The sequence below is a fragment of the Anas platyrhynchos genome, chromosome 7 (assembly GCF_047663525.1).
Source record: "Anas platyrhynchos isolate ZD024472 breed Pekin duck chromosome 7, IASCAAS_PekinDuck_T2T, whole genome shotgun sequence".
NCBI classification, from domain to species: Eukaryota; Metazoa; Chordata; class Aves; order Anseriformes; family Anatidae; genus Anas; species Anas platyrhynchos.
The window spans coordinates 34725347-34745913 of record NC_092593.1 but is presented as its reverse complement, the minus strand read 5'-3'; the positions used below and the strand labels follow the sequence as shown (position 1 = coordinate 34745913).

Below are 20567 nucleotides of genomic sequence, written 5' to 3'. Positions count from 1 at the left end.
ACGAAACAGTCCAAGAAATTAAAAAGACTTAATGACAGAATAATTAATCTTATAAGATTTAGCTACAATTTTCTCACCTACATTATATTTCAGATTGAAATATGATTGAATAAAAACATCATTTGGATAATCTGATCAAGTGACTAGAATTTTTGGCTACTCCTATAACCTTTCCAATGTTTTCCATAAATAGGTGCCATGATATCTCATGTTCACACTAATTCTATATAAAATTAGTAACTAAAAAAATAAATCTAAATATTAACTTCATCAGAACCAATGGCATAAAGCGTTTACAACTACAACATACACATCATATTCAAACCAGCACTTTACAAAAATAGGGTCTAGAAAAAGGGATTCTCAATTTAAGATATTCACAGATGGCCCAAAATCAAATTTTACCCGTTAATGAGTAAGCCACTTATCCACTTAATATTGTTTAAAGGTAAGTGGCTGGAACAAATTATATTGCTTTATAGACCTTAAGGGTTTTAAAGCATGACTATTTTACAGATAGAATGAGATATATCCAAGACAACAAAAGAAAAGCGAAGATTAAGATAAAATGCCTATGATTTCATTTTAAAAAATCAATTACAGCTACCAGGGAATTTATAATATTAACCTACTATAATTTTTGATCATTCAGAACATGCTTAACTTACAATCAGAATGGAAAAAAATAAACCATAAGGATTTTTTTTTGTGAAACTCAAATTCCCACCACTCTTCAAGAAACACTGGATTACGACTTGCAAAGCATGTTCTCCCTAAAATTCCTGGAAGTCTCTGACCCAAAATTATACAATTCTTGGCTGTTACACTGCTGCCCATTCCTAAGTGAAAGGAACAAGAAACAGTAGCCAAGGGCTTGGGAATCTACAGCTTCAGCTGCATCGGACTCAGACTTCTCATCCAAAGACTTACTCAAGAAGTTGGTATAGTTCACTACAGTTGTTACAAAACATTTTCAACAGACTTTTTTCAAAGTAGCAGTAATAAAAAAGAAATAACTAGTCTTTTCTCTGGAAGATCTCTTCTATCAGACTATTTTCACCAACTGTACTGTCAAAGCAAAGAAATCTTTTTTAATCCTGGTCATCTTTGTGTTTCTAAAGAAAAAGATTGTCTTTAAACAATATAAACAGGAAAATTATATTGAGGATATCAGTCCTCACAAGTCACAATGGAGAATCAGATATTTAATCAAGATGTCTACTGTAATTATCACATAGGAAGTAAAACACTGATTAATGTAACAGCTAAAATAATCCATGCTGTAGTTTAAATGGTATAGTCTCTGCTCGATGCATACATGTAACTCCTGTTAGCATTCTTGGGAGTAGCATACAAGCATCGAAAGGAGTCTAGACCTTCATGTCCAACATTCACTCATGGTTAGAACACTTAATGTTTGTTTGCAGAATCCACACTCCATGTGCTGTCTACATTTAGTCTATAAACTGAGAACATTGATCAATAATTGATATCCTACCATTGAAGCCATCCTGATCTAGATCACCCAGTGGGGCAATTGCACTGCTGAATCTTGCAAATATCTCAAACCCATTCAGCTTTGTGATCTGAAACCCTCCAGAGGCTCGCTGAAGACAAATGGAAACTTGGCCGACCTCCTGAAGTTTCCCATCAGAACCTCGATCCATAAAAAGAGGGGCTCCGATAAACAAATCTGTATAACTGGACCAGAGAAGGACAAGGTTCTTCAATAACCATATCAAAGTCTGGTTTCATTCTCTCAAATATCCATTAGCAGGACTAACTCAGCACTCAAGTCAATACTAAGGTAAAAGTTCCCTATCTTTAAATTGCAACAGAAGCTAAATATTTATGACAAAGAAATCACAAATATAGCAGAACTTAATGCTTTTAAATGATGATTTTTTTTACATGAATACACACATAGTTTCATGAGTAAATATCAGAAACCATCTACACTTGTTAAAATGTTACAGGCTAGCAAAGAAGTTGATTATACAGATACATGTTTAACTAGATAAACAAAACAGAAATGTATATTAGAGGAAAGTTTTTTTTTTTTAATTGTTTTTCAGTAAAATGGCAAGGGTAAGAAAAGGGATCCCACTTACTTGTCCCCATTGATATCTGTGGCAGCCACCGAATACCCAAAATAGGCAGCCATCTGAAAAACAAAATTCAAAACAAATGTATGAGTTGTACTGGTATAAACACTTCAGTGAGTTTACACAAAACTGTACAAAAAAGATGATGTTAGGGAGAGAATGACATATACTGCAAAAACGGTTGTTCTTTTATTTTCATTTCTCTTCTTTACCCTATGAGAAGGTAAAAGGCTCGGATACCTTCTGCATTCTCCCTCCTCCTTCCCAGTTATCCACGTGGGCAGCATTTACTCCATTCAAATAAAGTTGCTTTTCTAAGTAATACCATCAAACCAGAACTCACAGAGCTTATATTCTTTGGATTCCTACAAACTTAATTAACTTTTCCCATGTACTTCAGCTAATACGATACAGAACTTGACGCAGTCTACTACCCCAATATAACCTTCCTGCCACCGACTGCACCACATGAAGGTACATACCTGCTCTCCAGTGAAGTTGTACATGGAAGACATGTTTTTCCCATTGTAGATGGACACCTGCATGTGAGAAAATACTCATTATAGCATACCAACAACGGTAATTGTGATTCTGTAATCTTTTCAGTTATTACAAAGTCAAATGTTTCAAATTTCCTACCATGCCCAGTGTTCTTGCTGCTCTTGGGACTCCTGACACGAAGTCTGAAATACAAAGCAAGACACACAGGTTAACATCCAGGTTCCAGAGCAGAAAGTCTTTGCTCGGACAGGGTAGCTCAGTCCCAGTGCTTTATACATTTTCCTATGCACTTGATCATTTGTTCTGTACAATTTATTTGAAAGACCTGCCCAACATATTACCATGATTTTATTTATTTATTTTAACTGAAACAAGGATCTTACCTTCTATTCCATCACCGCTGAAGTCTCCAACAGCCACCGAATAACCTGATCAACAGACAGAATTAGTAAATCACTTCAGGAACCTTTTAAAGCCTTTTATCTGTTTAAACTCTTCATAGGCCTCAGTGCACAGCCCTCTCATTTCATCTTAAAATCACACTAATTATCACAAAGCTTCTGTTTGAATTTCATGTTCCTTATTCTCCAGCTACCACAGTAGTGAATCTCAAGTGAACTAGCAACTCAGAAGAAATCTACAACTGATGTTACTCACTGAAAAAAAGGGTCTTTCAAAATAAAGAGCACCTCTGCTTCCGAGAGATTCAGCTTTTAGGAACAGGTTGTCTAGGGATTACACAAACAGCTTCCCAGCTGTGGTTAGCAATTGTGGGATGACGAACTGATTTGCATACAGCCATGCAAGTTTTAATTAGAAACACAATTAGGTTTTCTGTGTTTGGATACTCTTTCTACTTTCTGTCTGCAGTGTAGAAGTGCTGTGACTTCTACATGCAGCAACAAAAGCATACATTTTACTTACTTTCTCTCTGCTAAATTTATTAACCACGTACATATCTAAATAGATTTTTTTGAAATAAAAACAGGGGCTTGTTCATCACTAAACCCTGCAGTCAGAAACAATGCTTAGTTTAGAGCTAAAACAAGCTTAAAGCTTAGTGAGCCACGTTAAAAGCCACGTTAACCCTGGATTCCATGCTTTTCCATATGGTTAGTCCTGTTCTTGAAAATCTTAATCTACGTACCTAACCATTGGTATCAAGAGAAATAATATTCACAGAAAATGAACTCTTTAAAATTATCTTAGGATTTTAGAGTAGGTTCTTTGAGTAGGTCCCTAGAAAATATCCTGGTCCACCCTTGCTTTTTTCTGAACCCACTGAGACAAGCATAAGGCTAAATGGCAATTTCCTAACTGTCTAAGAAAGTCTTTTTATTAGTTTTATTCCCAATCATGATTATTTCCCATATTTATTTTGGTAGATGATTTAGAAACAGCTGTTTTTCTAAAATTAATAGCTATGTGAGTGATATATCGTGTAAAAATCATACCTGATGATTTATACTAGGCCTGAATTACAGAGAAATTTTTTTTGAAATATTCCCATTTCTTCTGTCATCATCTGGTTTTTGAATCAGGGTTATGGCAAGATAACTAAGTATTGGTCACACAAATTACTGCGTTTTCAGCTCTTTAGTTATCTGTCAAACGTTAAGAATAGCAGAAGAGGGTTTTTCAAGTACAGACAGGTTTTCTTCCTTTTCAAGTTACGCACCAAGATAACTGTCATCAAAAGCAGCACTAGCAGGTCTGGTTGCTAACTGGTCATCGTATTTTATACTGTAGACTTTGGAGTCATATTTAGCCACAATTTCTGTCACTCGGTCAGAAATAAGTTGGCCTAAAGAGAAAGAAAACAGCTTAAGCAAACAGGTAAATGCACATGCATTCATTCAGTAAAAAAAAGACATTTACAGAATGCTTGCCTCTAAAGCAACAACTCTTCATAATACTGACCAGAAAAGAACCAAAAGCAGCAGTACTAGAAAGGATAAAAGCGGCAGTCAGGATCCTGCTTCGGCAAAGTTTTATGCACATATTTAATCACAAGCACATGAACAGTTCTCACTGAAAATAGGCATGGCTCCTACATGTAAGCTGGGACTTGAATGGGACTGCTCGGTTAGGTAACAGTAAGCATAAGCTTATGCTGAGTCAATCCTTGTCTAAATATAACTTGAAAGCATAATAAAGCGGACAAGCTAATAAGCACAGCATATTATATTCCTGCCTTCTCCCTGTTTTCATTTCACTAGCCACTAGATGGTGACTTCACAACATTGTTTCTTTGAGTTTAAACCACAAAACGTGTTTTTTTTCAGAAGAGCACTGAGTTCACATGCATATTCCCCAGACGTTTATGAAGCATGGGGCAACAAGTCTAGCATACCACAATACAGAATAAAAACTTGGGGTGAAAAATTTTTACAAGTATGCTGTTACCATCTTCTATTCAGAGCTGAGATTCTTTTGTGTGTAGTTAACAGAAGAGAATAAATTTGTTTCAGCAGATTAGCTAGCACTTGTGCCCAAAAGTAGTAAAATCAATCTAAAACCAACCTATATTATCCTGTATTTGCAGTTGATTTTCAATCATTTCATTTTGTTCAGAGTTTGAAACAGAAAATCCTTCATAAAGCATTGGTATTTACATTAAAAAAAAAAAAAAACAAGCCAGGCAACAGAGCTTGGCAGCTGTCCTGGTTGTAGCAGCACCATCTCAACTGACAGGTATGGGTAAACATTGAATGATCCTGCAAACATGCAGTGAAGACCATGTTAGCAAAACGTATAGGAAATGTTCTGTGGAAACAGAGCAGTGCAGGGGATGTGCGCCGTAGCACAAACAGATCAGTCAAACAAATTCAATACATCTTGGCCTTGAAATTAAAATAATAGTTTTATTTGCAGGGTATGTTTCTCATTGAAAATACATACTTGGTAAGTGTGTAAGAAAATACAAAAATAGCAGGTTTAGAAAAAAGCAGCAAAGCATCCTAAAATAAATGTATCCAGCTAGTGCAAACGCAAATTCTGCATTCTCAGGAAAATGCCTTTAAAATTGTCATGGAGCTATTTAAAAGGCAAAAGACATCTATACAGTTACTACTTTGGCTTTAATCTGTGGTTCCCATGATTCAGGAAATACTTCGACGGATGAGCAAAATTATTTTTGTTGGTTTTCTTACTAACAGAGTTGACAGTGTTTGGAGCAAAGTGAACACAAAGAAATACAAAGATGGAGAAAATTAATGAGGTCAGTCTCTTCTGCAACACCAATAATATATCTTACCTTGCCAGTAAAAACTTCCAGGTCCTCCAAGTAGCACTCTGTCTCCCTTGGGAGAAAGAAAAAAGGAAAAGGGAATCTTCACATCAAGACATTATGTTTTTGAAGGAATGACTGAACCTAGTTAGAAATGTATCTTGGAAAATGCTAAGATAAGAAAAAATACCTCTTCTGTGACTCACCACCCATCTAAAATTATCGGCAGAATTTTGCTTTTATTTGAGTAGACCCTTCTACCCACATTATCTAAGACAACAGAAATAGGAGATAACATTAACAATGCTATAAAACACTAACACGTTTTATGGTCAAGACACAAAACTAGTTTCGTCTTTTGTCTTGCCTGTTTCTACAACTTATCGTTAGAAAGGCTTAATTCAGAAAAGCTGTGATGTAATTCCCCCAACTCCACATTCCTTGGTACAACTGCAATCCACAAACCCTTTTCTGAAACTCAAACCACATTAGCTACCCCAGTGCTGGGAACTGGCTCCATAAGGACTTACTCAATCCGGCGGCTGAAATCATAGGGTTTGCTGCATAATTAAGTCACTTATCCTGGTTTAATCTAAAAGCTCCCATATTCGTCACTCAGAACAATCTAGGTCAGAGATTTGGAGATACCAGGCTTGCCCATTCGGATAGGGGGTTGGATTAGAGCCCAGCATTTGTTTTAACACGGACTAGAGTCTGCACTGTAATCCTGAAGCATTTTCAGGGGGTTCAGGAGAAATAACTGAAACACTTGCAGTCCTGTACTTTCTACAGTTCCCCCAAGGAAAAGCAAGGGTGTCCTCAGGCAAAGAGTGGAGGGATATGACCCAATTATAAGGTGTGAAGAACCCAAAAGATTGCCACATCACAAATAGGTCTTAACATGCCCAGAAGATGCTGAACAAGTTAATTGTACAGTGTAAAAAACTATAGTTAGTTCTCAGAGTAATGCACTGTTTTATTCTGAATTTTAAAAGTAAATGTGAATTAAAAAAAAGTATAAAAAGGAGGAAGAACAGACACTAGAACAAACATAAAAGAAAAACAACAAAGAAGAAAGTTAAATTCTCATATCAGATGAGAAAAACAAGCCTCATTCACAAGAGCATTGTTTCCTAATTCACTTTAGCAGTAAGTTATTTTTCCTGAGCAAATAAATTAGCCATACACCAATCCTTTAAAAATAAGCTCTCAAAAAACCTGAACACTACACTTTATTTCACTTCAGGACTAGCTGCAGCAGAGGCTTATGGCATCAGGCTGAAAAAGTAGATTATTTGCTTATGGCACGATTCCTACAAGAGGTAGAAGCACGCTGTTGTGAAGATGTAAAGAGAAGCAGTTACACTACCAGCCTGTTTGCTTGGCTTTTTGTTTTTAAATTTAGAAGAAGTTTGTTCTTTATCCCCCAGGAATGGTGCTTTACATTAAGTTCCATAGCATCAGTGCGTGTAAACGTTCCGCGTCGGAGTGATTGGTAACCTGCAACTGTTTGCTGACTCACAGGAATTAAGTAACAATCACATACCTTTGTAAAGTCAATGCTAAATCCACCTTGACAAAATCCCTGTCCATCTGCATCGATAGTGGCTACAAAAAGAAAGAAGAAAGAAGAACAAATCAGATTATCGGTAGTATATCAGATGGTTCTGGGGATTCTTTCCAATATATCTTCCTATGGTAACTTTGCACTCCTGACCTTGAAATGTGTAGTTTTCTTTCTCCTAAATCAGTATTTTCTCTGTATCAACAATTCACAAGCAAATACTTGAATAACTTCAGGGCTGGCCTATTATCTATTCTAACCTTAATGTAAGTTTCAGCCTACTACAGTCTAAGTAATCCTCAACTCTGTATTCCTCTGGGATTTAATCTTCAAATATCAGGGAAAAAGTATTTGAAATTTTTATCCAGGACATAAAGCATCACTGAAATACAGAATAAGGTTTGCTCCTCTTATGGAATAAAATTGGAAAGATACGTAACCATAAGTTATTTCAAGTACTGCCTTAAAAAAAAAAAAAAAATGCATACCTGGACAAAAAAATAAAAAAATGCATCCATACATACTGAGACTTATCCCAGCAAGAATTTCCTAGGCTGAGTTAATCTCATGATTATACAGCTCCAAAACAGCAATGTTGAGACATCCTGATCTAGGCACGTGACTAATTCATGTTCATACATTCTTATTAACCTCTTTTTATGGTGGACCACACTCGATTTCAGTCCTGCTGTTCACCAATGATTTGGGGCAAAATAAGGACAAATAGCGCATCTTAGTTGATCTTAAGTTCAACCTTAAAACTTGCACGTTTAATAATAGAAGAAAAGGTTATAAGCCTACAAACAGTCTATGCCAATTACATGGTACGGATGCAAAGCGTTTGGAAAATAAGACTCAAAGTTCAAAACCGAATATAATTAAGGCAATGTGTCACCATGTACATATGTATACATGGAAATCAGAACCTGCCTGTGCAGTATCTTATGTATGTGGGCTTTGTCTTGGAGCTACTTGAGCAACCGAGAATCTGAAGATTCTAGAGTTGGTCTTCAAAAACTTGACTTCCCATGTAGTGTCAGATATTTTGTACTAACATTACGCTATTCAGACAGCTCTGAAGAGCATCAGCTAAAATGTAGTAACAATTCCTGTTTACTGCACTTGCTGAAGAGAAACACAGACATCTTGACATGTCCAAAAGAAAAAAAAAAAAGGCACAGTTTAGATGCTAGTGGCATTACTCCTGAAGCAGTCAATAAAAAGGTTTAGGTCTTCAAGTTCCAGTGATACGGGGGTCAAAGATTATCCTCTAGCCTACAGTAGAGAAAACAAGGTCTGGACCCTGAACATCAACTTGAGGAGAACCAAGATGTCTCCATCTAGCCTAGTTTATTTGGAATGGCTATGAAGCTATACATGGAAGGGGGAAATACTTGCAAAACATCACACTTGAAATGTACACGAAATGTAACACGAGAGAAATTCCAAGCAGAAGCACAAGGAAGTGCTCTTCACTTACTTGACCTGCAGGGTGCATATTCCACAGATTTAGATCCATCAAACAAATAACAAGTCCCTACAGGCTCTCGCTCTTGTTTTGTTTCAGTTCTCCAGTGATACAATGGGGCACAGGCCTACGGAAGATGACGTGACAGTGAGAAAAAACTCCTCTTCCAAATGCTGGGGGGTATGGACTAATACAATGGAATTGCAGTTTTTCTACAAAATAGTAACCAAAAAAGTTTTGACAGATGTACCACGTGTTACCAGAGATTTATACCACCACCACCCAGGCAGAAGTGTTTGTATTTTTAGAAACAGCTGACCTAAGGCAAAAACCTTAGAAATAATATTTTCTTAAAGCACCATTTGTGAAGAACTCATTAAGAATTTAAAAACACACTTGAACTTCAAACTAATTCTACTTTTCTCAAAAAAAATAAAAAATAAAAAATACTACAACATTTGCTTATAAACAGTTTAGGAGAAGGCTGGCCAATAGATTCTGAAAAAGGCAGATCAAGCTGATTTGTGAAGGATTGTTTAAATTCTGAGTTACCCAGATCTTTCCACTATTTGTCGACTGCAATATACCAGGACTAAGGCATCTGAAAGGCATCAAAAACGTACCAGAATTTTGTCATTTTTGGATCTCACGGAGGCTCCAAACCACTGATGAGACTTAAACTCCAGCGGATCATCAGGAGCGAAATCTCTGTTGCCTAAAAATAAAATGAGAAAGCAGCATAATTTCATGGGAAACTGTACAGTAAGAATAAAAAAAAAGCTAAGTCATGGGTTTTGACGCACACAGAAAAGCAGAAAACAGCAACATTGAAGGACATCAGCCTTTTACAGAAACAGGCTTTAAAAGTGATTTATTGTTACTTATTTTTACATCTATGGCCAAAGACAGCTATTTTTATACATGAAGCATTTTTACAACAGTGATTTGTTGCAAGAGCACAACATTTACAGCATCTTTGACAGGAACACAGTGAGTATCTCATACTTGAAATATTTGATTTTCAAGTCAGATTACAGCACAGCTCAAGAACCAGTGCCAAAACCAAGTGAGACTAACGCTTCTAGAGGAAATATTGCCCTGATGAAGTTATGTGAATTCCACCATTGGCTGGACTCAGGATGGAAATTCATCTGCTATTCTCTCAACTGTTAACATTTCTCTTCTGAATGTTTCTGCAGCACACAAAGCATGGCAACTGGCACTCTTACAAGTTACGAGTAAAATTATAGGTTCTTCAGAAACAAAAAAGGGTCAAGAGTTGAAAGAGTTGGTCTGTATGTTAACCGCTCCTCGATGACGTTTGGTAGAAGCAACTCCATGAGCGGTCCTTCATGCAGTTGTCAACGTTAGAAGTCCCTAAATCATCGCATAATTCCTACGTGCTTTCATTGGAACAAAAGAAACTTGGCCATCCTCATGAGAAAATTCATGTAACGCTTGGGAAATTTGTTTACATGGTTCCTAAATTGCTGGTTTGCAGTGCCTAGAGCCAAAGGAGTTAATGAGGTCACCAACCACACATCACTTCCGCAGGCTGTGGGGGAATCCCAAAGCCCAACCTTGTTATCAATCAGCACTTCTGCTGCTCAAGACCTGCAAACACTTGAACCAACATTTCCTTCTTTGTCATACACCTCATAAAACATGTCCTATCTCAAGAGACGGCGGTACTTCCATGAGGAAAATCCCACAAAAAAGGGCACAAAAAAGTGATTCTAATCTTCAGTCAGCCAAAACAAGCAAGGATCTGGACTAGTCCCATTTTGCTAACAGCAGAACTATGTAGAAGTCAAGGCCAAGCGCACAGCATCACAGAAAACTATTGTGCTTTTTCTGATTTCAATGGCAATAATCATCTATTTTAAAAAAAAGAAAAGCCTTTCTCCTGTCACCCCCTCTGTCACTCTGTCACTGAACAGGTGCTCAGGACATGGAGGGCTGGATGACTGAGTATATCTGCACAGATTTACGTACATCGCATGCTGTCACCCTGTGCACAGCCAGAAACAGAGTTTGGAGGTCTGCAGGCCACCTTCTTACGGAATAGAAAACCAAAGACAGAGTGAGATATTTTCAGATAGGGAGTGTCTCAAGCACATTTTTGCTGTGGCACTACCACCTTCAGGTCACATAGCCAGAACACAAACCCTCCTAAAAAGATAGGCAGCTCGATCAGGTACAAAGCCAGCTGACTGCACAGGGAGGGGAGTGGTGCTGACCTGCTGGGGAGAAAGCAGGGACACATGGCCAGGGCCGAGAACTAAATCCTTTCTGGCAGCGCTGTGGACTTAAATTGGCTTTTTTTTTCCTGATTATAACACCACACCCAAGGTTACACAGCCTAGAAAGACAGATTTGGCTTCTACCCTCTGTTTGTCCAGCTACTCTCGAATACAGTTTTACTTGCCAAACAAAGCTGTAACGTTTTAAACAATATAAATCTTACCAGGAGTAGTCACAGCGTGGCATTTTACATCCTTTTCTGCCATCGGATATGTATGCAATGATATATATCTATGATTCAAATGGAAGGTGGCGTAGCAGTTTTATGGGGTAAAGCAGAATCCTGCCCTAAATCCCTAGAAGTGTATGGTACATAGAGACTTGCAATTTATGTTTAAAACAGCAGCCAGCATGTAGAAGTAATGGTCTTGCTGGAATAACAGATAAGCAACCGTACAGCACTGCCAGCAATCTGACTTCATCACAGACATTAAGGAAATTATCTCCTTCAAGTTTCAGCCGAATGTATCAGCTGAGACAGCACAAGGTGATAAAAAAAGCCAGACTAATGCTTAATGGTGCCATCCATCCCTCGTCTATGCTGACTACACCGCAGAAGGGGGGAAGCAGTCGTCCAGCCAGCACACGCTGCCAAAACAGCCGCTCTGCCTCTTCCAGCACATTCTTGAGCCGCAGCAGCTCCAGGTGCTGCCCACATACAGGAATGCAGCAAGGTCCAGGACGGCAGCTACAAAGACTTCTTCCTCTTCAGGCTTTCAGCGACAGAATTGTCCTTCCTACAGTTTTGGAGCTCTGAATTAAGAATAATATTAGGAATCTGTCTTCAATTTTAATATGCAAGCATCTAGGCTTCAAGATCTAGTCAGAAGCTGCCATATATCAAGCTAAAAGCCTCCAAACCTGAAAACAAACAAACATGACCCCAAGTTAATTAAGTTCCAAGTATCATGACTTCAGAAACTGGCACCATGGTTTCTCAAGGCCTAAATAACAAACCTAAAATTTGCATGCTTAAAAACCAACAACAAGCGTAGTAAAACCTGCTCCATCACACAACTTCACTCATGTCAGTGCAGGTGCAGATAACAAAGCAACATCTGCTTCAAGGATAAGATGCCTTACGTGGAGTTTATCCTCTATTCCAAGCTTCATCAGGTTCTCTGAAGCTAAGGGGGTTCTTGTGGACGGGGGTTGCTGTCCAGCTCAAGGCTGGTGGTAACACAGAAGTGTGAGAACACACAGAAAAATGGACCAGAACATTATTTTGAAGACAGACTTTTCATAAAATCTGTAAACATTAAAAATGCAGGCCAAGTCTAAGAGTAACTCTCCATTAAAGAAGTTACCTTCATTTACCCACCCACCTCCCTTCAAAATTCCCCACAGGAAAATAATGGGGAAATAGATTATAAGCCTCTTCCTCAGTTTCCAAAGAAAAACCAATTTTGCGAGGAAACCTGGAAAACACCCAGTCAAAAATCCCCTTCCATTAAATGAGAAGCCATTTGGGTTTCTGTTCCTCGCGAGGGAAAACAAACAAAGATCAGTTACATGGGAGCCCTCTACGGAGCAAATCGGAGTTCAATAAGGTGTTGTAGCTTGACTTATTTAAAATGACACGGGGAAGTTATGGGACTGACTTCGGCATTTGTGTTTTAGTAGGAATAAAGAGCCTGGTTTCGTTATTATTTTATCGTGGTACAACTTCTCAGTGATAGAGATAAAAGAGAAAACCCTCCCCCTATATCTTTTAAAAACAGTACCTGCGTTAAATGAAGCAAGCTAATACGGGAAGGATTTAAACATGGCTTGGATTTATAAATCGAAGCCAACGTTGTGACATACAGTACAGTCACAGCCTTACTGCTGTGACAGTTCCTACAGCCACTGCTGCTTTTCCTGTATTTCTCAGTTGCTCCGGGCTATCTCAGGAATACCCTGTAAGTGCCTTCACACCAGTGCTACACACTTTAGAGAGACGTTCAAATGATTATATGGAGGTGAAGCAAATTAGGTTCTGACTACATTCACTCAAGAAACAACTTGTAAAGCTCTACAATGCTGTTTGGCAGATTAAAACGCAGCCACTCCGGGGCCACTACTTGCTGGGTCACAGATTCCAGCAGCATGTCACCTGCCCCTGGGGTATTAGCTGGCGTCTGCGAAGACAGCCTATGCTGCGGTTTTTCCTGTGCTCCCTCTCACTAAAGTAGACCTCACATGATGATTTTACATAACTTTGTCATTAGGGAAAAAGGGCTGACACACCAAGCCAACACTGCTTTGTCTCAAAGTACTTTCCAGGTGGGGTGATGGGGTTATAAACATCAGGAAGAGAATTGCTTTAAAAATCCTTTACCCAGGCGCATTGGTGGACCAGTGTCACTTGACTGCACTATGTGGGGTTAAATATTATACCTGGAAACTAATGGAGAGGGATGCTAACTGCGAATAAAGGGGAAAGAAAGTCTAAATCACCTCCCAAATCAAACTGAAAAGATCAAAGGCTTTTTTGATGTGTATTTTCTTTTGGCTATCAGCTTTACCTAGTTGGTGCCTTCTATTTTTAACACATTATCAGCTACAGAAACAATAGCATTGCTACAAAGTGACTGGCATTGTGACTAACCTGTAGCCTGCCTGTTTGCACAGTTACAAGAAAACTGGGCTCCTTTACCCCTGCTGGAGTGCCAGGCTGAACTGAGACAATCATGAGCCAAAAGGAAGGGAACTGATGAAGCCTGGTTTGGTGTCATCATGCTATGAACATTTAAGTTGTAAAAATTTAAGTAGACACCTAATTCACACCATTTTTTTTTTTTAATAAACCTCTTCACAGTACCAAAGTAAATGATATTGCCAGTTCTAGGTAAAGGGATACATCATGCAGCTAACCAGAAGAACGACAACCTCATCAAACATACAAAAGCACTGTTTGCGTGAACAAGAATTTGACCTAGCATAAAGCTGGTCCTTCCACCTACAATCTCAGAGACCTCAACCTTCGTTAGAGGCAAGAACGAGCGAGTACAGGGCTACCTTCCCTTGAAAGTCCCCAGGCTGTGAGGCAGCCGATGACTCACCTTGGTTTAGCAATCCTGTTTTGCCAGTGACTCAGGGATCAGGGGAATACAGAGCTTCCCACTGCTCCCCTTCCTCCTCCTGACCTACGAATCCTGTTTCTCTCTTTGGGTGGAGCTGGAACGACTGGGCCTTTTCCCTTTGCCTAATATAACTAAGAGCTTTTTTTTTCCAGCTAGTCATACAGTTGAGATCCAGCTACCCCCACACAGAGCCAACAGGCTTCATGCAGGAGTCTACCTAATCACAAAAGCATGAGCATTTTTCCACTGTCAGCTATAACAACAAGAGGAGGAGGTTTTATACGTTTTACCTCCCTCTTTTGTATTCAGAGCAGTACCCAAAGCCCAAGGCAGACTTCAGTTATCCCAGCACATGATAAGGAGAACAACCAAACTTCAATGGGACTGAGGTAATGACAGCTTCAGTGAGATAAAAATCAGTCCATTCTACTACAGATGAACGAATAGTCTTCATAAGATTGATTGCTTTGTTGTTGACTAAGTCAAAACTGAAATCCCCATCCTGATTGCACCCAAATACTGATAAACCAATCAGCTGCAAATAAAAGAGTACTTGGTTAAAGCATGCTGCTTGAACAAAACGCTGACCTACCCTCCAATTCTTGATTCTTTTCCACTTATTCCACAGGTGGAAAAGATGAGAGTTATGAACAGCTGACACGTTTACACAGATGATCAAATCTCTAAATGCAAGCTCACGACACCCACGCGAGTCACAACTTCCCAACATCAGCAGATCTTACACTGTGCAATGCCACGGAATAAAGCTGCACGGCACAGTTAAAATATCCACTTCAAACTAAATAGGTCACAGATAGACAGAGCCATGCCAAACTGGTGGTTTAGGCTTCCAAACAAAGACTGCTATTGTCTGCAATCACCCACTCGGGGATGCAGGGAAAAAAACAAAACCCTTAGAAGTGTAAGGAGGAATAGAGGGAGGTTTTTATTAGTGTTTCCCTTTTCAAAAGCTGCTTTCCTGTCTTTTAGCACAGATCGAAATAACCAGTCTTAAAGGAATTTCATCCAGAAATATTGAAGAACAAGTCATTCAGTTAAAATGACTCCGGTGTGCCAAAACAAGGGAAGGTAGGCTGGGGACGAACACTGCAGCTGTCAAAGTCAAAAACTGCACACAGCTAGAGGCTACATCGAATTATTTTTCCAAAGCAATAAAAACATCACACAGAGCCGAACAGGACTTGACTGCTGGAGATGCTCTTAGCTTTTAGTATTCAGCCATTTCAGTCAGTTTCCCCAGCCCTGAATTTTGCTATCTAACACCGCAGCAGGGAAAGCTTCTCACTAAAAGGACCGAAAATTTCACAGCGCATCGATCTGTTACACCAGGCACATCCAAAGAGCACAGCAATACATGAGCTGAGCAACCAGATCTTCCCCTGCAAAAAAACAAAGTCTGTTCAAGAAATCTGCAACTCATTAGCATCGAAGTTCAAAGTTGTTTTATGAGCATATTTTCCTTTGTAACAGTTAGTCCAACTGTCTGCATTTCATCAGATTACTCCGCATGCAGAAGCTCTTGCAGCAGGCTGAACGCTGCACTTCTCGATGCTGCCATCACAAGCTGCACTTCCAAGCACCCCATACCAGAGCTTGTACATAGCCCACTGAAAGTTTTGATTAAAAACCAGCAACATCACCAAGCCGTGCTGTTAGTATTTGATCATAAGTCATGGGGAGCACGAAGGGACGCTGATGCTAGCGAGCCACTTCCCGGTATTCCTGGCTGATGGAGAGCTAGGGCCCAAAGATGGAAAGTAAAATCATGTTGTAAAGAAGACTGCTTCCTTTTGGAAAACAAGCACATGGGGAACTCATTTGGTTTACATTAATTTGCTCCATATTTCTCACACGTGTACAGTCTGATTAACTCTGACTGCTTACATGAGCCTCTGAAGATCTTCTTATGTCGGAACGAACCAGCAGCGTGCACCCGCTCTCAGAAATCCTACAGCAAAAGAATCCCAGAGCCGTTCAGGGTGGAGGGGACCTTAAAGCCCACTCGGTTCCAACCCCCTGCCATGGGCAGGGACATCTCCCACCAGCCCAGCTGCCCAAAGCCCCATCCAGCCTGGCCTCGGGCACTGCCAGGGATGGGGCAGCCACAGCTGCTCTGGGCAGCCTCATAATAAAGAATTTCTTCTTGATGTCTCATCTAAACCTACCTTCTTTGTACTTATCTGGATGTCAGACATAGCTAGTTTTATGCACCCCGCTATTCCACATATGCCAAACTGTAAAATGTATAAATAAAAGGAAAGAAAAGGCGATGACCTGCTGATATTCCTAAAAACCACAGCTGACCGGGTGATCTCCCCGGTTCTGCTGTCTGGATCATTAAGCTTTTGATCCAACCCCTTGCAAAAAAAAAAAAAAAAAATAGTTTTGTATACTAAAATGGAGAATTGTAGAAAATTAGTATAACTTATAGAGAAACCTTTAACTTTTCAAGAATCTACTCCCTGAGCAAGCTTTTGGAAATACTTTGCGTAACGTGGCAGTATCTGTGCAAGCTTTGCTATGCTCGCCACTGTAGACTGTGCAAGGAGAGAAGGGAGGGTGAAGAGGTGTGTCTTTAAAACAAGCCTTTTGGGACCTCCGTCTCAGAACTGATCAGAAACAGAAAATGGACTGCTATATTAAGTGCATTCCTTTTACAGCGTACCGCAAAGAGTGTGTTTTTCCTGGAAAAAAACGCTAAGTAAAAAGGCAAATGAAGCCAACCACTCAGTTAAGACACTGCTAAGGTTTCTAAGAGAGGAACCACCTCTCCAGTCAGTTCTATACAGACAACAGTACCCACAGAACAAACAGGCTTACAGATCCTGCAACATAATTCAATCGCATCTTTTAGCATCTCAGCTAAAGAATAATTGAAGTAAAAAAAAAAAAAAAGGAAAAAAAACAGCCACACCCATGCTTGTAAAGGCAAGATATAAGAGCAATTTTCCCACTTGCAGACCCAGATTCTTTCTTTATAAGCTCGATACATTTCCCTATTGCTATGGATTTTTAAAAATAAATAAATAAATAAATGTTGAGTCACCAAATTAACTCACGTGAAGGGTGTATACAAATCAAGACAAAGATTTATCCACCTTGACCTGTAAGTTCATTTTTTTTTGAGTAATTTGATGTGAAATGTAAGGCATCTTGCAAAGGAAAGGATTTAATAATGCCGTTTGGCAGACAGCACGTCACACCATCTCCAACAGAAGTTTCCCCTGGCTGCTTAAGCTGAAGCAATAACCCTCCTACACATTCTGAAACCCTGAAAGTGGACTGAGACAGAGGGAAAAAATCCCAACTATTTTACATAACAATTCAGTTGAAACTGTGGTAAAGCTGTGGCAAATGTAACAAGTCAGGATGTACAAGAACACAAGCACGAGGACCTTCAGTTGTGTGTCAGCGGCATGTTTAGCTACTGAATTCACAAGACAAACGGGAACAAGGCAAGGAAGTTCAGTGCTTATGTACTGCTATTTAGCAAGAGCTCCTTCTATCAATAGTTTGGGGAGAGAACCTGTCGGAGTAGCAGACACCAGCACTGCTTCTTACTTCAGTTCTGCAGCAGACCAACCAAATTGTGCATGTGAGGAAGTTTGCTCGCGTGGCTGGTTTCTTTTTGACTTTACCCTTTATGTGCTCCTAAGAGGAAAAACCTGCCTGAAGCATTTGTCAAACGGTCTGTGAAAGCCTTTCCAAAAAAATTTGTTCATGTTCTGGCCATGTACACACAAGCACACACAGCGCAGCTATAGGCACCCCCGAATACGAGGGCATTTTCTACCACATATGTTTGTTATGCAATTTTCACATAGTCATAACGATGTTAAATCAAAGCCAACTGATGTCAGTACTAAAACTCCGAGAAGCCCCACAGTGAAGCATCTTTACATTTGGGAAGTGTTAATGTGTGATATAAACATTTTGCCTTCCAAAGCCACCATGTATACCAGAACGTCAAAAGCAATTAGTGTAATATGCACGCAGAAACACGCACGCAGGCACACATGGAGAATATTCCTCAGTGTGTTTTCCACACAAGTGTAACCAGCATGCAGGGGAACCTAGGGCACCTAGGAGAAGGTGAGAGCACCCCTTCCCCTTGCAAACATGCTGCTGCTTTAAATGAGAAAACCATATAGGAACCATGAAAGAATTTATTTCTGTCTAGGACTTTAAAATTGTAACATGTTTCAATGAGCTTTGTGCTACACCCACGTATGTATATAAACAGTACACACATTTTCAGCACAGGAGATGTGGGTTCCACAGAGGGATTTCTATCAGGAGGCACCCAGCTATCCCTCCCAGAAGAACCCAGCTGTCATGCACAGGAAGAAAGGAAGGAAGCAGACAGCAAATTCAGTACGAGCGGGCCCTCCCAGCCTGATGACATTTTGCTCTCTATGGGTGAGAGCAAGTGCAATTCAGCAGCAATGCCAGCAGAAAGTAAGTGAACTTGGAGCACTTTCCTCTGCTCCTCAAGGTGAGCATAAAGCAGTGAGCACCTTCTCTCTTTGGCTACATAGCACAATGCACACCAACAGCTGTAAGCAGCCAAGTGGCTACACGTAACAATATCATAGCCAAAAGCAAGTGTTGGAAAATAAACCCATTTTGATGCAGTCACTGCTGCACAGCTGAGCTCAGCGTGGCCTGTATATGGATGGAGAAGAAAAAAGGACTCAAGGCTGGAGGAAAACCTAACTGAAAATATGGAATACGTCTAAGAAAAGCAAATAATACAGGGAAGAAAAAACACCCTGCTTTGATTGACCTCTGTAATACCCTACTCCTGTACTTATGTGTGGCACAACCGCAGGGGCAAAGGGGCACAGAAGAGCTCGGGCAGCCAAAGCAAGACTCACCCATTCCTCCATCCCCTGGCCACAATTCAGGGCACAGAGCCACAGCCCCTTCCTTGCCCGCAGGCTGTACACTAGGCAGTAGCTTCGACTGGCATGGGACACTGGGGGGCAAGATCAGGACCATGCCTTCCTGGGGGCAGCTCGCAGTCTGCAGCTCCACGTACAGCTGGGCAGCTGCAGGCAGGTCGCAGATCCACAGGAAGGCAGAAGTATGAGCATTTTCATTTCCAGAGGTCAGATTTCCCACCAGGCTTGAACAATTGCAACAGAACCCCAAAGAAGCCCAGCAGAGAAGGTGTGTTACTTCTGCCATTAACATAAGAGCTAAATAAGCTTGAAAATACATCTGCTTTGTATTGGCAGGGCTAAGCAGAATGCCTGCAGTTACCAACCCAAGTGCACAAATGTTGACGTAGTGGATTGACAAGCCACAATTCTTGCAGAAATTGTGTTTAGCCATCTACAAAAACCCCTTCCTGTTAGCAGTACAGATCAGCAGTCAAATCATCTGCTCCCCATTTCCTGTGAAGGGCATCACAAGCCTTCCCCAATTCCCATCGCTGCCCTGCGTCGGGGCAGGCAGGAACTGGGGACTGCACCGTGCTGGCAGTAAGATGCAGTCACCCTAACGCAGGGAATCAGCCATTGTATTGTGCACAAAGAAAAAGACATTTTATTTTGTTTCAGCGTGTTGATTATTTTATTATGCTGAAATACAATGCCCTCTTTCACCCAGAGAATAATTGACAAATACATTATTTCCCACTCCACTACCACAAAGCTGGCACGTGTTTAAATGTGCCTGGCAGAAATCCTCTTTAGCCACTATGGCCTGCTAGCTCTGCAGTCAAATTTCAAGAGATTTACATGCCCAATTATTTTAAGGGCAAATGGTAAGCAAAATGCTGTCTGTTTGCCCAGCAGCATATACCTTAAACACAGACACGAAGCAAATTGATGTTGCCTTTGTGTCTATTTACTGTGCTTGGCATATTGAGAAGTGCCTTGCCAATATTCACAGCACAAACAGATACAGATACGTGCTCTGCGATTCTCATCTGAACGTGTATCTAAACAAGAGGCTCATCATTCCCCACAGGAGGTTTTTTAGCTATTACATTAGTGGTGAATATTACAGATATCAAGACTATTAGATAAAAAGTGTATTGGTGAAAAGATTAAGCCCAAACCTCCAAAATGAAACCAAAAAAAAAAACTAAAAGCAATTTTCTGCTGTCTTACACTGTTGCGGACAAAATGGCATGCTTCTGCAGCTTACTGGAGATTTATCTCCACTAATCTGGCAGAAAGGTTTCAGTAGGATGATGTAGAGGCTGACAGTGACTTCAGTTTGACACATACCCTTACAGACTTTTTTTTTGTGCAAGAGAATCAGTAAGAGTTGTCAGAGCTCTGAAGCCTGCACGTATTTT

At 40.0% G+C, this 20567-nt stretch overlaps 1 protein-coding gene across 1 annotated transcript in view; it reads right to left on the bottom strand.

Moving 5' to 3' along the window:
- Window positions 1–20567, bottom strand: part of ITGAV (integrin subunit alpha V) — a 44552-nt gene that overhangs the window by 20631 nt on the left and 3354 nt on the right. Inside the window, exons 3-12 of the mRNA XM_038181953.2 lie at window positions 9491–9582; window positions 8880–8994; window positions 7382–7443; window positions 5863–5908; window positions 4285–4410; window positions 2990–3034; window positions 2745–2788; window positions 2588–2644; window positions 2112–2164; window positions 1499–1701 (exon numbers count right to left, since the gene is read on the bottom strand). Coding sequence (XP_038037881.2) covers window positions 1499–1701; window positions 2112–2164; window positions 2588–2644; window positions 2745–2788; window positions 2990–3034; window positions 4285–4410; window positions 5863–5908; window positions 7382–7443; window positions 8880–8994; window positions 9491–9582 — 843 coding nt within the window. The remainder of the gene's footprint in view (window positions 1–1498; window positions 1702–2111; window positions 2165–2587; window positions 2645–2744; window positions 2789–2989; window positions 3035–4284; window positions 4411–5862; window positions 5909–7381; window positions 7444–8879; window positions 8995–9490; window positions 9583–20567) is intronic.